This window comes from Procambarus clarkii, chromosome 14 (genome assembly GCF_040958095.1).
Source record: "Procambarus clarkii isolate CNS0578487 chromosome 14, FALCON_Pclarkii_2.0, whole genome shotgun sequence".
Classification (NCBI taxonomy): Eukaryota; Metazoa; Arthropoda; class Malacostraca; order Decapoda; family Cambaridae; genus Procambarus; species Procambarus clarkii.
Genome location: NC_091163.1, coordinates 36,694,663 through 36,711,410, shown reverse-complemented (window position 1 = coordinate 36,711,410; position 16,748 = coordinate 36,694,663). Strand labels below are relative to the sequence as shown.

Here is a 16,748-nt window from a genome sequence, read left to right as displayed (position 1 = left end):
TGTGCCTCTGTGAGGGGGGGGGAAGGGGGCCGGGTTCTGGTCTTGGTCAACGGTAGACCTAAAAAACTCTACAACTGATGGTTCCCATCTACCAGGTCACATCATCGTGTATACTGTAGCTTCAGAAAGCCACAAGGGGGCCTTCCCTCCCCCCCCCTCCCTCTAGAAAGATTGTCATATAATGTAATTAATTACACTGTTTATAACTGCCTTGGCAAGATACTTCCATTACCCATTAAGGGAGCACAAAAATAGTAAAACTTGGACAACATTTTTATTCAAAACTGAGATCTCACTGTTCCACAAAATCTGTATTAAAGCTGCAAATGTCCTTATTAATTAAGAAACATAAATTAGGTAGACAATTTTTTTTTATATATAATTCCCAAATAAACATTTTCATTATATAATGTGTACAAATATTACCAAGCTGGCAATAACATTCTTTACTGCAATTCACAGTCTAAAGTATAATTATTATTATTATTATTATTATTATTATTATTAAAGCAGTTCAAATCCAATTTGGATTACATAAGAGTTAATTCGAGACACTGTGAAAGAATGAAAATACTGTATACAAGTATCAAAATAAAACGCTAACTTCAGGTTGTCATATAGCACTGTCATCTCAAGATATCTCAAGATAACGTCTGTGTTACAGAGTATTCAAGACATCATAGAAAACATACACGATGCTAATGCGCATCAAAAAACTTAAAGCCAGGACTTAAAAACCTGAACGCTCAGTTTTCAGCATCCCGTAAACAAAATAAAGAGACAAATGCAGCAAATTACCATACGCTATTTTCCATACCTCGTCTGCATACAAACTTACAAGAATAGTCCATTTTGATCATCACTAAATACACTATTTTAACCATGAGATAACGGGTGACAACACCGCTATGCAGGTATTGGAGATCATCACTTACTTCACAAATGAGCATATTTTGGACTCCCAGAGTCATACAAGGAAAACAAACCCCCATGTAACATATGGCGAATAGACAAAATTTCCTCATGCCAAGAAATCCCCCATGAGAGCTACCTCTCTGTATGAAGAGTATTATTGTACTACACGCTAGAACATTTGTAATGGACTGCATGTCAGAGTAGCAGTGTACTGAGTACAAGAAGAGTAGCAGTGTACTGAGTACAAGAAGAGTAGCAGTGTACTGAGTACAAGAAGAGTAGCAGTGTACTGAGTGCAAGAAGAGTAGCAGTGTACTGAGTACAAGAAGAGTAGCAGTGTACTGAGTGCAAGAAGAGTAGCAGTGTACTGAGTACAAGAAGAGTAGCAGTGTACTGAGTACAAGAAGAGTAGCAGTGTACTGAGTACAAGAAGAGTAGCAGTGTACTGAGTGCAAGAAGAGTAGCAGTGTACTGAGTACAAGAAGAGTAGCAGTGTACTGAGTGCAAGAAGAGTAGCAGTGTACTGAGTACAAGAAGAGTAGCAGTGTACTGAGTACAAGAAGAGTAGCAGTGTACTGAGTACAAGAAGAGTAGCAGTGTACTGAGTACAAGAAGAGTAGCAGTGTACTGAGTACAAGAAGAGTAGCAGTGTACTGAGTGCAAGAAGAGTAGCAGTGTACTGAGTACAAGAAGAGTAGCAGTGTACTGAGTGCAAGAAGAGTAGCAGTGTACTGAGTACAAGAAGAGTAGCAGTGTACTGAGTGTAAGAAGAGTAGCAGTGTACTGAGTGTAAGAAGAGTAGTAGTAGTAGCGTACTGTACCTAAGAAGAGAAGTAGTAGAGTACACACATGAGTACTGGTGGTTTCCAGCATGTAAGGAAAGACCAGTTCCTTGAAAGCAAGAACAATTGCACTGGGAAATAAACTTACAGAAATGCATCACACACATAACTTGTCACAATTAGTGTTAGTAAACATAGCAAGCTCCTTTATTACAGTAAGTCCTGTAGCTGCATCTCTAGCCGCGGGAACCAAGTTCCGTAACGAAGACAAATTTAAGAAGATAACGATGAAAGTGAAAAGAGGAGAAATAAAAAGAAAATCAAGGGGAAAAAAGTAATTAGAAATATTAACATTAAAACGATAGAAGACAAAATACAAAATAAGTGAATGCAAAAGCGGCCATCCGAGAAGAATATCTCGGGAGGAAAATCTGAGAGTGTAAACTTGGGTCGTATCATGATAGCAGGAGTCTTCTTGGCTCTCTCAATTGGTTATAAATATTGGTTCACAAGACAGTCTCAACCAGCTGCAACTGATTGTTATAGCACAATTCCAAAGTGAAATTGTTCTCCAAACCCGAACCACTAACACAATTCCTAAGAGATCTTGCTGCCCAAACACTCACGTAATTACAAACACATTCACGAACTGCTAGATAAGCACTGACTGCTAACTCTATTAACTGTACAAAATTTACATTTTTTTTTTTGTATTTACAAATCTCAAAGAACATAATTTACCTTACACGGAATAATTTGTTATTATTTGAGGTTCAAATAATATAACCCTTCTGAAAGAGGTATTGTGGATCCCAGTGCAATGAATTATACTTCAATTTTTGTATTTTGTATACATTCTTTTTTTCGTAAGTTGCTGTGGGTATAAACAACATGTGCCATACAGAGGGGGATTATTGCACAACACGTATCACAGTGTTGAATGTCTTGAGCAATGGCTCGTGTTCACCTTTAGGCTTCCATGCATGAACAATTCAGACTAAATCCACAACAACATTCAAATTCTAAGTACATAAAAGTAATTAATAATGTATTTAAATCAATAATGAAAGGCAGCAGTTATGTACCACAATCAATACATATCATTTATAATGAATAATAAGTAATAATGAAAGTAGTTCTTCATTATCAAATATAACCGTCCACCACATAATTCACAACACTGGTAAACGTCACAGTGCCGACATTTGTACCAATCACCACGAAACAATGATTCGTGGCGTCCAGTCTTGGTAGATACAAAATATCGTAATCAAGCGTAGAAAACCTGCTCCTCTATACATGATGATAAACTGCAGGTGTCTAGACGTAATCGTCTCTAACGAGGTGGTCTAGTTCGGGCCCACGATATGCACCTTTCTGAAGGCAAAATTTAATAAGCTGACACCAACAGTTATCTTGGACTAGTAGGAGAGGATTGCCGACCACCAGTAACAATCCTTGAGCTCTCGTCACGGCTACATTAAAACGCTTCGGACACTTTACAAATCCCAAGCTGTGCCGAACGTCAACCTGTATGAAAGAAAAGATCCAACGTCAAAACAACTTCCTTTCCCAAATGCTAACACAGAAATGATACATGTATTTCAGCCCGTCCTCATAAACAAAGGCCAAAGTCCATTCCATGCACCTGCCAAACCCCAAAAAATGAATGATCATTCTTTCATTCATAAATGATCCATTAATCATTTATGAATGAAAAACAGTTTAGACATGACTCACAACTGATGACGTCCGAACACTTCCATAACAAGTGCCTTGCTGACAACTTTTGTTCGAACCACAACACTGTAAATGCTTCACCCATGTACTACAAATACAAATACCTGTAATTGTCAACAGAACCTAAACACCTAACCTAACCTATGCCTAAATATGCAGTAATATAAAATAATATTAATTTATATTTGAGAAAATTCCTATTTTGAATAAACAGCGTGTTAAAATGTATAAATGTGTATTTGGGGTCGACCCCTGGGTGGAATGGACTTGGTCTGAGGATGGGTTGTGTGTTTGATTACAGTACATGACTTACGTGTCCATTTGCAACCACCACTCAACACAAATAATGAAAGTTTTACACATTGAAATCACAAAAACATGACGTGTGTGTGTCAATATTGAGGCTGTATGATGAGCGTGAACCAGCATTCCTGGTGAGTGTGCCTGGAGAGTCCAAGAGTAAGGGTCTGAAGGTGTGTGTGTCTGGGAAGTCCAAGAGTAAGGGTTCGAAGGTGTGTGTGTCTGGGAAGTCCAAGAATAAGGGTCCGATGGTGTGTGTGTCTGGGGAGTCCACGAGTAAGGGTCTGATGGTGTGTGTGTCTGGGGAGTCCAAGAGTAAGGGTCCGAAGATGTGTGTGTCTAGGGAGTCCAAGAGTAAGGGTCCGATGGTGTGTGTGTCTAGGGAGTCCATGAGTAAGGGTCCAATTCCATTGTATGGCCTCAATATTTTTGCAAAAAATTTTCTTATATAATAATAATAAATGTTTAACAGACTATAACCAATATAGACACAAATTCATTTTGTGTACCTATTTATAAATACCATCCAAGATCCATCCAGCATGTAACAAAACATAGCTCATACAAAATCCTTTGTTATAGAAGAGCTTCCATTATGTTGCTCACTCTAAATATGATCAATGTTCACACTAAGTAGAAGGGGGAAGAGTATTAAATTCGGCCACACAAAACGAGAAGTCAATTGCATGTACAGTATTTATGATCGTAAAGTTTGCAGGCATATTTGTTTCTGCAATGATTTCAAAATATTTGCTTAGCATATTTTATTCTATCACAAACATGGCCATACATTTATACTATACAATGCTGACCAACACACATGCATTTTTGTGTGTCCTACACAGACAAAGTCAGAGATGTGCTCTCCTGCATATGGTACTGAGCGTTGAATATAATGGTAATCCCATTTCTGCGCAACACATTTGTAAAAGATGAGCCACAGTCACATAACTGAAGATATGGTGACCAAATCACATATCAGAAGATGAATGTGATTGAATATTTGTCCGTCCTGGACCATTATCAAGTCGTCAACTCACGACTTTATAATGGTTCAGGACAGACAGAAACGTCGTCGTTTCTTCGTCTTCTGATGTGTTGTTTAGTCATCAACACCTTAGTAGGCATTACACACACCTTGTGTGTGTGTAATGCCCGACTCAGCTAGCACAATGGCAGGTAAGGTAATTATGAGGTGAAAGCACTAAGCTAATACAACTATATAGCACTTGAAATGGAAATGAGGATGGGGTAAAGGAACGGTGCCCAACCACTTGGACCATTGAGGGATCAAATGCTAAACCTGCAACAATCACGCTCATCACACTACTGTCCACGTGGAAGTACAAAGACAGCATGCCAGGATCTCGCGGATCCCTTTCATGAGGTAAAATTCAACAGTTTACAAATGTATGTGTTCTCCTGGCACAGTATATCACCCGGAGTTGGACATGCTGTCAGTGATCCCACCTTCATTATGATTGTTCCAGGAATCAACGTTCCCACGACCTAGTCTCTGACCAGGCCTCCTGGGTGGGCTATCTTGAGTTATCTTGAGATGATTTCGGGGCTTTAGTGTGCCCCGCGGCCCGGTCCTCGACCAGGCCTCCACCCCCAGGAAGCAGCCCGTGACAGCTGACTAACACCCAGGTACCTATTTTACTGCTAGGTAACAGGGGCATAGGGTGAAAGAAACTTTGCTCATTGCTTCTCGCCGGCGCCCGGGATCAAACCTGGGACCACAGGATCACAAGTCCAGCGTGCTGTCCGCTCGGCCGACCAGCTCTGGTATCAGGCACTGCGGCACAATGGTCTACACCCTCAACTCACAATCGAGGGACGCAGATTAATACCCACGGCAGGACAGAAACGGTGGGGCCTGTTTCTCTTCACTTGATGCCTCTGTTCACCTAACAGCAAAAGATACCAGGAGTTAAGCAATTGTGATGCATTGCTTCCTGGGAAAGGTCAGAAGTTGCCCTAGGACGACCTGGATAAGCCAGAGTTCAGGGGCCAGATTCACGAAGCAGTTACGCAAGTACTTATGAATGTGTACATCTTTCCTCAATCCTTGATGGCTTTGGTTACATTTATTAAACAGTTTACAAGCATGAAAACTTCGCAATCAACTGTTGCTATTGTTATAAACAGCCTCCTGGTGCTTCGGAGCTCATTAACTGTTTAAAAATTATAAACAAAGCTGCCAAAGATTCAAAAAAGATGTACAGGTTCGTAAGTGCTTACATAACTGCTTCGTGAATCTGGCCCCAAACTTCCAGTTCCCTGATGCCTGTACTCTGTAATGAGGGATGCTTACCCAAAGTCCAACCCTAATTGTCTCATTTATAATTAACTTTGATTTGCACAATTAATTTACTCATGTGCTGACAGTGATCCACGATGGATCAAAATGGCAACAGTTTCATGTAATTTCTAATGAGAAGGTTGACTTATTACTCAGTATTTTACACGAATACCCACCAAACAACTCGCTGATTTTCGTACAGCATAATCCTGAATAGAGAGAGAAAACTGTTGGAAAATAGAGCCATCTCACCTCTACTAACTCAGTAGACGACCTTACGGTAGAGATGATGATAACTCGCCTTTCCTGGCCTTGAAATTCTTCCACAGATCCAACCTTCACATTTTCCTCAATGCCAAAAGTTATCAATAACTTTCGGACTTTTTCTACCTGTCGGAGAACAAATAAAAATCTAGATTTAGCAGCCAGTAACTACAGAAGACTAAAAGTTTGAATGTTTACAGAGAATAAGTCACAATAACAAGCCTGAAAACAAATAATCAACAAATACAAATGAAAAAGAAAGGAAAGTGACATTATTTTGGCCAGTCACGTGACACGAGTCCAAGACGAGCCAGAATGTTGTCACTATTTCGTATGCGTGGGTTGGCTGGCTTGGTCACGTCTGATGGCACAGTCACTAAACCTTGAGGAAATTGTGATTTTCAAGGCTCACAACTGTAACATTTATTGTATTGTCCAATCGAGTGTTACATTATTTACATCCTCCCATGACCTGTGTGAAGCCTTTGTCTGTCCTCCCGTGACCTGTGTGAAGCCTTTGTCTGTCCTCCCGTGACCTGTGTGAAGCCTTTGTCTGTCCTCCCATGGCCTGTGTGAAGCCTTTGTCTGTCCTCCCGTGACCTGTGTGAAGTCTTTCTCTGTCCTCCCGTGACCTGTGTGAAGCCTTTGTCTGTCCTCCCGTGACCTGTGTGAAGCCTTTGTCTGTCCTCCCGTGACCTGTGTGAAGCCTTTGTCTGTCCTCCCGTGACCTGTGTGAAGCCTTTCTCTGTCCACCCATGACCTGTGTGAAGTCTTTCTCTGTCCTCCCATGACCTGTGTGAAGCCTTTCTCTGTCCTCCCATAACCTGTGTGAAGTCTTTCTCTGTCCTCCCATGACCTGTGTAAAGCCTTTATCTGTCTTCCCATGACCTGTGTGAAGCTTTTATTTATTTGTTTTGGTCAAAAGATGATCCATTAATCATTTTACAACCAGGTAAATTACTGCAAGATAAACAGAGGAGGAGAAGAACCAAGAGTGAGCAATATTCGTGCTCTTCACCATGCTCAACCGTAGCTTCTCTTACACAATCCAAAAAGAAGGATTACGGAAGGACTGGATATAAAAAGGTGTACTGAAATTAGCCTGCGTTATTAATAATTAAGGCATCCTATGAATTAATATAATGATCCTATGAAGTACTGCTCGTATCATTACCTCAGCAGCACACTATGATACTTGTAATGATGTTATGAGCTAACTTACTTGCTTCCTGTACGGCGTGATAATTCCAACATCCTGAGGCTTAACACCGAACATAATGAGGCTCTTCGTGTACCGCACCACCTGAAACACACAACATAATGAGCTCATTATACCTTGAGGCTACCTTGAGGTGCTTCCGGGGCTTAGTGTCCCCGCGGCCCGGTCGTCGACCAGGCCTCCTGGTTGCTGGACTGATCAACCAGGCTGTTAGACGCGGCTGCTCGCAGCCTGACGTATGAGTCACAGCCTGGTTGATCAGGTATCCTTTGGAGGTGCTTATCCAGTTCTCTCTTGAACACTGTGAGGGGTTTGCCAGTTATGTCCCTTATGTGTAGTGGAAGCGTGTTGAACAGTCTCGGGCCTCTGATGTTGATAGTTCTCTCTTGAACACTGTGAGGGGTTTGCCAGTTATGCCCCTTACGTGTAGTGGAAGCATTATAGACCGTTAAAGAGGGCATCTACTCCATTTAATGACCTATACGGGGGGCTGAACCAAAGTCAGGTTCAGCTTCTGGGCTGGGTAATCCTGGGCTCTTAAATATGGTCGTATAAAAATGCCAACATCTTTTTAGTCATATTCAGGAAGGCAACAGGATGGATGGATGATAAGGTGGATGGGTTTTGGCTGGCTGGTAGGTGGGCAGGGAAAGAGTGGGTGGGCAGATGGGTGGGATGGATGGATAGATGAACAACTAGCTCGCTGGCTGGAGTGTGGGGGAGGGAAAAGGCAGGCAAGAGTGGGGAAGGGCAGAGGTGGGCAGGCTGGCAGGTGAATGGGTGGAATGGTAGGCAGGCAGGTGGGTGGGCAGGCAGGCAGGTGAATGGGTGGGCAGGCAGGTGAATGGGTGGGCAGGCAGGCAGGCAGGTGAATGGGTGGGCAGGCAGGCAGGCAGGTGAATGGGTGGGCAGGCAGGCAGGCAGGTGAATGGGTGGGCAGGCAGGCAGGCAGGTGAATGGGTGGGCAGGTAGGCAGGCAGGTGGGTGGGCAGGCAGGTGCACATAAGCATGGAGCCCGTACCTTGTCAAGCACAAGACAAAGCTGGAAAAAGTTCAGAGGTATGCCACTAGGCTAGTCCCAGAACTAAGAGGCATGAGTCACAAGGAAAGGCTGTGTGAAATGCTCCTCATGATACTGGAAGACAGGAGAGCATGGGGAGTCATGATTACTACTACAAAATTCTCAGAGGAATTGACAGGGTAGATAAAGATAAACTGTTTAACATGAGTAGTATGCGAACAAGGGGACACAGGTGAAACCTTAGTACCCAAATGAGCCACAGGGATGTTAGAAAGAACTTTTTCAGTGTCAGAGTAGTTAACAGGTGTAATGCATTAGGCAGTGATGTGGTGGAGGCTGACTACATACACAGTTTATAATGTAGATATGATAGAGCCCAATAGGCTCAGGAACCTGTACATCAGTTGATTGACAGTTGAGAGGCGGGACCAAAGAGCCAGAGCTCAACCCCCACAAGCACAACTAGGCGAGTATACACATATATTTAGCCTCACACAGCCACATCAAAGAAATGTTGGAACCATCTCTCACCCCACGTTGTTATAAACATTGACCAAGCGAGGGTAAAGTTGTCACAACACACCCAATAGTGACCTCCACCTTAACAACCACCGGCCTCTCTAAACTCACTACCATATTCTGGCTTCAACGACCAGTGACTCTGCAAATAAGGCTCCTGTTACCAATCTCAAATTGGGTCATTAGCATTGGCAGAACTGTAAATAAAAGTCCTTTAAATTGAGTGGATACTCTATTATACAAGATGTTAATCAAAGTAACAATCATATTTGCCAATTCATCTGGGAACAGTATGGAATTTTTATACACTATAAAATATCACCTTTCTTCCTGCATTATTATCACAACATAATGAACTAATTCCCACTGTTGGGGACAGGAAGACTGATCTTCCCCAGAATTTAACCCACAAAAATTGCATGACTCCCCAGGTACTTATTTACTGCTGGGTGAACAGAGGCACTGAGTGAAAGGTTCCTCTAAACAAAAACCTGATCTTCCCCAGGATGCAACCCATAACAGTTGCCTAACTCCTGGGTACCTATTTTCTGCTGGGTGAGCATAGGAATCAGGTGAATAGAAACATGCCCAACCATTTCTGCCCTATCCGGGGATTGCACTTGGGTCCCTGGGTTATGAGCCTAGGACAGACTACTGTGCTACAAGATTGACTTGATAATGGTCGAGGACGGACCGAAATGTCGTCGTCTCCTCATCATATGATGTGAGGTTTAGTCTTCATATCTTCAGCCACATTATTGTGACTCAACGTCTGCAAGATCAACATTCTCTAGAGGTAATCGTGTCCCTCGGCACGAGAGAAACACAAAAATCACACGAACTATAGTCTCAAGATTGCTTGGCTGAGGCACCCTTGTGGGGAAGGGTACACAACCACACTGTCTCACATGAAAACTAGAAGGCGATCCCGAGGCATCACAAAGGCAAGCCATGCACCACCAACACAAGTACAAGACAAGCAAGGCAAAAGTTGTGACAGACGGCTCAGTGTACCGACCCACCCAACTGCAGCCGAGCCAAATGGCTACCAACCAGCAAGGAAAATGGTACAGAACAGGGTATTAGGCAGTGCTATAGTCAAGGATAAAGCATGGAGCAGTGTAACGACAAGCAGCAATAGAAAAGGATGATTGCAGGCAAAGACATAGAGGAGTCACCTTGCTGTGGCTCTTCGAATGTGATGATGCACATTTCCAAGTGTCTGGAGGTGGCTGGGTTTGGTTACTCATTTCTGTGAAGAGAATATCACAATAATGTAACTGAATATCAATACCAAATGAACAAATCCACAAGGGCCGTGACAAGGATTCGAACCTGCGTCCAAGAGCATCCCAGATGCTGCCTTAATTGACTGAGCTACGACATGGTAAAAGAATTGTAGCCAGAAGTTCTACTGAATTTACTTGGATCCTGCAGCCTCTCCGAGACACAAACCATGAATTTACACAATTCCCCCATGCACTCGAGCTATGTCAATAGGCCGTTCTACCTCTTCGCCCTTCCTTCATTACACATGGGGGCATGGGGGAATTGTTTAAAATCCTGGTTTGTCTCTCGGAGAGACTTCAGATCCAAGTAAATTCAGTAGAATTTCAGGTTGCAATTCTTTTACCATGTTGTAGCTCAGTCCTTTAAGGCAGTGTCTGGGATGCTCTCGGACGCAGGTTCGAATCCTCGTCACGGCCCATGTGGATTTGTTCATTTGATGCATCACGCTATTGTGATTTCTGTGTGTAATCAACACCAAAGTGACACTTATAAAAAGAATGTTAATTGACGATGTTTTGGTCCATCCCGGACTCTTATCAAGTTATTCTGGATCCTTAACAAGGGTCCAGACTGAAACACCTTCACTTTCTTTTCATGTATGTGATTGAAACTTAAAGATCCAAGGAACACAGCAAGTGCTCCGGAACCCAGAGTGCAGGAAAGCGTGGTGTTCTGTAGTTCAGTGGTATACGTCCTCAACACACAATTGAGGATCCTCTGTTTCCTTCCAGCTGATGTCTCTGTTCACCTAGCAGTAAATAGGTGCACGAGAATTCAGCCTGTCTTCCTAAGGTTTCCCAATGTCAAGAAAACAGTCAATTTAAAGTCTTCTCTCCTAACCTACCAGAAGACCCAAAACAGAAAACAGGACAGTATGTCACTTTCGCCAGCCGCTTCCATTTTCTAGTACAGCAATTTTTAGCCTTATGTAACGCATATGAGCGAAAAGCAACGTTCTTTGTAGGAGGACAGGTTGGAGAGTTAGGCAACTGGGGATTGCATCCTGGGAAAGATCAGCATAGTAATTGGCCTAGGGAGACCCAGGTACAAGTTTCGGGTTCCTGACAACAGAAATTACACAATCAAGTCATAGCTAAATCTAATGAATATCCAGATAGACTAACCTGAAAAGCTTCAGCTGCATTGAACCAAGATGGAGAGTCTCCTTCCTGGAGGTTGTCCCCAACCACACCGTGGAACAAGAGCGGACACGAGGGACAAGGCAGCTCATCCCACGCCAGGAGCTCTTCGTTCACCTGAGGGAGAGAGAGAGCCGTGCTTCCTAATGATCGTGCAGCTACACAACCTCATGACAAATGTTTGATGATGATGTTATGCATTATTAGGCATATTTGATCTTGCACATGATGCAAGTGTCACATAACAAAGATTATAAAGAAGACATGACACTACTTATGTAGCTCCCATCATGTAACTACATACAAGTGAAGTAATTAAAACATGCATCTGAGCACATTTATATGTATAAATTGTAAGTACATGCATGTCAGTACATATAAATATCAGTTGGCTGTAGAGGTGTAAAGGAATTAGAGGATGAATGCAGAGAATAACCCACAATTACATGACAAACCCAACCCACACAATTAAAATTAAATGAATGACAATGTTCTGGTCTATCCTAGACCCTTATAAATACACAGAGGAATCACAGAGTTTAACCTGACTGCATCAATGAGAAAACCCGTAGGAGCCGTGACGAGAGTTTGAACCTATGCGGCGGGTGTTCCCTCGCACACGTTCTAGCGACTAGACCACGACTTGGTGTAAGGATTGCAACCTGGAGCTTTACTTAACACACAAGGGTTTCCCGAGGTTTCTACTGAAGCCAGACCAGGATTTTCACACAGATTTTCCCCATGGCACTCTGGCTCTGTCAGGAAGCCCTTGTGTGTTAAGTAGAATTCTAGGCTGCAATCCTTATACAAAGTCATGGTCTAGCCGCTAGAGTGCGTGCGTGCATGTGTGCGTGTGTGAGCACTCACTGCATAGGTTCGAACCCTCATCATGGCTCCTACGGATTTTCTCAACCTTATAAAGTTGTGACGAGCTGAAGTGGGTCGAGGACTGATCAAAGCATCATCGCTTTCCTTACATAATGCATGTATGGGTCATTAGAGGATGCATCTAACATCAGAATTTGTTACTGGAAGAGTATCTCTATAGGTTCACAGGAAATAGAGAGGAGAGAGAGTGTGCCGTGTTTTGGTTTTGACGATTTATCGGAGAGCAGCATTGTTGCTAACATGTGAAAAACCGGGAAACAAAATGTCAAACGCAAATTTTTTTCATTATGTAGTGGACAGGGTTAGAAAAGAAACAAAATAGCAAATTGGAAACGCAAGTCAAAAACACAGTGGGAATAAAACTTGTTGAATGTAACTATGATGCGTTACCCAATGAGTTTTTACCACACTAGATTTTTATACACTGCGGTACTCTAAACTGAAATAGTTCTACAGGTGTGTTCACCTAGGAATATAGTGTAGTCTGACTGACATCTTGGTGATCCTGAGCAGATGAATGTAACTAAGAAGGAATGTAACCTCTTAGGAAAATGAAGCTCAGGGGAGTGGGAGGGGGGGGGGGATGGGAAGATGGGGGGGGGGGTGTTCAAAGATATGTATGTATATGACAGGAAGGGGAGGAGAAATGGGAGCATTTGAGTATCTTGATTAAAACAAAATTTGCAATATTCGCTAAAACTGATTCTAAGGCAAGTATAAAAGATAAAAACAACCTGTGCTCACACGCTGTCTGCTATAACTTGGACGCTATCGACCACAATCTCACAATTACAGAGCCTCAGCGGAAGCTCAAATTTGGATACTATCGACCACAGTGTCATATTACAGCACTTTAGTGAAGTTTAAATTTGGACGCTATCGGCCACAATGTCACAATTATGGTGATTTGATGGAAATTAAAGCACAACAACAGCATCACAAAGCACTGTGATGGACTCCTGAGCACTGACCTTGATAATTTAGGTGGGTTACTAAGACTAAAACACTTTGGTTCTTAATTTAGACAGAAAACTGCAAATTTTACACTCATTGAATTCTGAGAACGGGTTAGGACACGGAGCTATCATTTACAAGTTGAGGTAAGCCAGTGATCAAGGACCTACGACTCCGAAGCAAAAAAGAACAAAAATAATAAAGCACCTTGCAAGACAGAGGAAAATTGATCCACAAGAAATCAGAGATAAGAAGTAGTTTAGAAACTTTGTGAGTAGATTAGGTAGATATGAAGTATATTTTAATTATTATGTTCAAAATAACCATGAATATGAATGGATTAATGGATCTTCAAGATTTAATACTCAGAATGGTTTACAAGATTTTATTTCTTGTTGGATGCTATCGACCACAGTGTCAAATTACAGCTCTTTAGTGGAAACTTAAATTTGGATGCTGTTCGCTAAACAGCAGAAATCAGTTTGCTAAAACCACACACTGATAAAGCCACACATTGATATAAAAGATAAACACGAGTGGTAAGTGATCTCACCTTATTATCAGCACAGGCTTGAAGGCTACTGTGGTAGAAGAGAGTGGATGGAACGTGGAGGATGTCGGGATGAGAACGATAGTTCTTCACCAACTGCGTCACCAGACACGCTTGGTACAGCCACGCTGAGGACTTGCTCACTTCTTCTGGCTGAAAGTTACCAATCATTCATCAATTTAACATTTATAAGTTTGGTCATTTTAAGGTGAATTCTTGTAAGATATGAATTACTGTACTAGCAGTGGCAGTCAGTAAAGATTCTCAAATTCCTTAATTCAGGTCAAGCTGGAAAAGAAGCATGGCAGTAGCAGCCATATTTACCACTGTCTTAACAGCTGAAAAAAATAAAACGATGTATCTTGCAAATTATTCTAAGTTCTATTTTCAATAATTTGGCTCACAATTTATAACTTAAGTTCTTGTACCCAAACTAGTATAATAGCCACTGAAAATGTATAAAAAATCATATTGGGAGTGGTGAGCTTTACCTGATAAAGAACAGAATAACACAAACGCTGCAGAAGGGAATGCTGGAGACCGTATCTCTTGGCTAAGCCACTTTGAACCACAGGGCCGAGCTGCTCAGGATCACCAACAAGAACCAGTTGACCTGATGTAGAATTCACTAACCTGGAAATACAATCGAACATTATTACATCTTCACTTTATACGGTTCACCTCGTGGTTAGCGACGTCCTGGATAAATGACTCGATAATGGTCCAGGACGGATAGAAACATTGTCATTTCTTCATTTTCTGGTGTAATTTGTTAATTGTATCTTCAGCCATTTAATTGTGACTCATTGTCTGTCCAAATATTTATGAACAAAGCTTTTCAATTTGAATTTGAACAGAAAAGAGAATTTGAACAGGAGCAGAGAAGATTCTCGAAGTACACTTGGCCTCGCTCTCGACTCACAATTGGGGATCCCGGGTTCGATACCTGGGCAGGACACAAATGGTTGAGCACGTTTCCTTTCACTTAATGCCTCTATTGACCTAGCAGTAAATAGGTACCCAGGAGTTAGGCAGCTGTTATAGTGTTGCATACTGGGGAAGGCCATTAGTCCAACCTAAGGAGTCGGGGGTGGCTCGATACAAGCCTAAAATATGAGTGGGTGTATACGTACATATACATATATATATATATACTCCTATATATATACAGGAGTACCACCTCTGGTGCAATTGAAGGGACCCATAGCACCAGAGAATAACAAGTACAGTATTCAAAGAAAAATGCGCCATTTGACCAGATACGTACGATATTCGAGTTAGACGGCTACTATGGGCTGATTCCTGGGGATGTGAGTGTGTGTAATTACCTAAGTGTAGTTACAGGATGAGAGCTACGCTCGTGGTGTCCCGTCTTCCCAGCACTCTTTGTCAAGTACAAATAGAAATAAAAAGAGAGAAATATGTGTTGTAGACATAATAGAGGAAAAATAAATTGGTTAGAAAGGCAGGATCCAAGAGCTAATAGCTCGATTCTGCAGATACAAATAATAAATACAAATAGTATACTGTACACACACACACACAAACACAAATACTGTACATACAGACTTCCAACAATGGGAATGCCCCAAATTTATGGTCTATGACAAGGACAACATTTGTACTAATTTCCCTGTTCTTATCATATAGCTTTAAATCTCTTCTGATGAAGATATGTATTAAATCATTTTGCTTCCTGCACCTGGAGGGTGGTCACCTTGCTGTTACCTTGTGTTGATTCCGGGGGTCAAGGTGTATGCAGCCCGGTCTCTGACCAGGCCTAGTTGATGGTCTGGTCAACCAGGTTGTTGGATGTGGCTGCTTGCAGCCTGGCGTATTAATCACAGCCTGGTTGATTAGGTATTCTTTTGGAGATGTTTATGGAGTTCTCTCTTGAACACTGTGAGGGGGTCAGCCAGTTATGCCCCTTATGTATAGCGGAAGCGTGTTGAACAGTCTCGGGCCTCTGATGTTGATAGATTTCTCTCTCAGAGTACCTGTTGCACTTCTGCTCTTCAACGGGGATATTCTGCACATCCTGCCATGCCTTCTGGTCTCATGTGATGTTATTTGTGCACAGGTTTGGAACAAGTCCCTCTAATATTTTCCATGTGTAAATTATTATGTATCTCTCCCGCCTGTGCTCTAGAGAATACAGATTTAGACATTTTAGTCGGTCCCAGTAATTTAGATGGTTTATCGAGTGTATTCTAACAGTAAAGGAACTCTACACACTCTCCTGGTCAGCAATTTCTTCAGCTTTGAAAAAGGGCCTGTCATTGTGCAACACTATTTCATTTTAGAGAACATTAGCATCTTGAAAAATATTATTAGTACGGCATCTCTTATTTGAAAAGTCCTTTGTTATCCAACCTTTCATTTTTCTTGCAGTTATGACAGCTAGTTCATTGTGTTCTTTAAAGGTAAGGTCTTCTACCATGATTACACCAAATCCTTTACACTGCTTTTACGGTCTATGTTATGATTTGACTGCATTTTGAACATGGTTTCAATTTTTAACATTTTCCTTTTTTCCATAGTGCATGGGGCTGGAACTTATCTTCATTAAATATTATTTTCTGTGGCCCATTGAAAGACCTGATTTACATCAGTTTGGAGGTTTGCTGTGTCCTTCATGTTGTTTACTCTCATAAAAATCCTAGTGTCATCTGGAAAGAATGATATGGTACTATAGTTTGTATCCTGGCTATGTCTGATATGAGAATGAGAAAAAGAGTATTGGAGCAAGCACAATACCCTGGGGGACTGAGCTCTTCAGTGGTTGATGGTCCAGATTTTACTTTGACTATCACACATTGGGTTCTGTTAGTCAGGGAATTGTAGATACATCTTCCTATTTTT

General features: G+C 41.9%; 1 protein-coding gene across 5 annotated transcripts in view; it reads right to left on the bottom strand.

The window, feature by feature from the left end:
• Positions 1-260: 260 nt before the first annotated feature.
• The window catches only part of LOC123770435 (RNA helicase Mov10l1), a 46,422-nt gene continuing 29,934 nt past the window's right edge, over positions 261-16,748 (bottom strand). For 4 of the 5 annotated variants that reach the window (XM_045762277.2, XM_069324479.1, XM_069324477.1 and 1 more), the window contains 6 exons: positions 14,378-14,519; positions 13,890-14,039; positions 11,480-11,611; positions 7,529-7,609; positions 6,295-6,432; positions 261-3,227 (listed from right to left, as the gene is read on the bottom strand). In XM_045762277.2, the coding sequence (XP_045618233.2) occupies positions 3,018-3,227; positions 6,295-6,432; positions 7,529-7,609; positions 11,480-11,611; positions 13,890-14,039; positions 14,378-14,519 (853 nt within the window). In that variant the 3' untranslated portion in view covers positions 261-3,017. The remainder of the gene's footprint in view (positions 3,228-6,294; positions 6,433-7,528; positions 7,610-11,479; positions 11,612-13,889; positions 14,040-14,377; positions 14,520-16,748) is intronic. The other variant, XM_069324478.1, reaches the window with a different exon arrangement.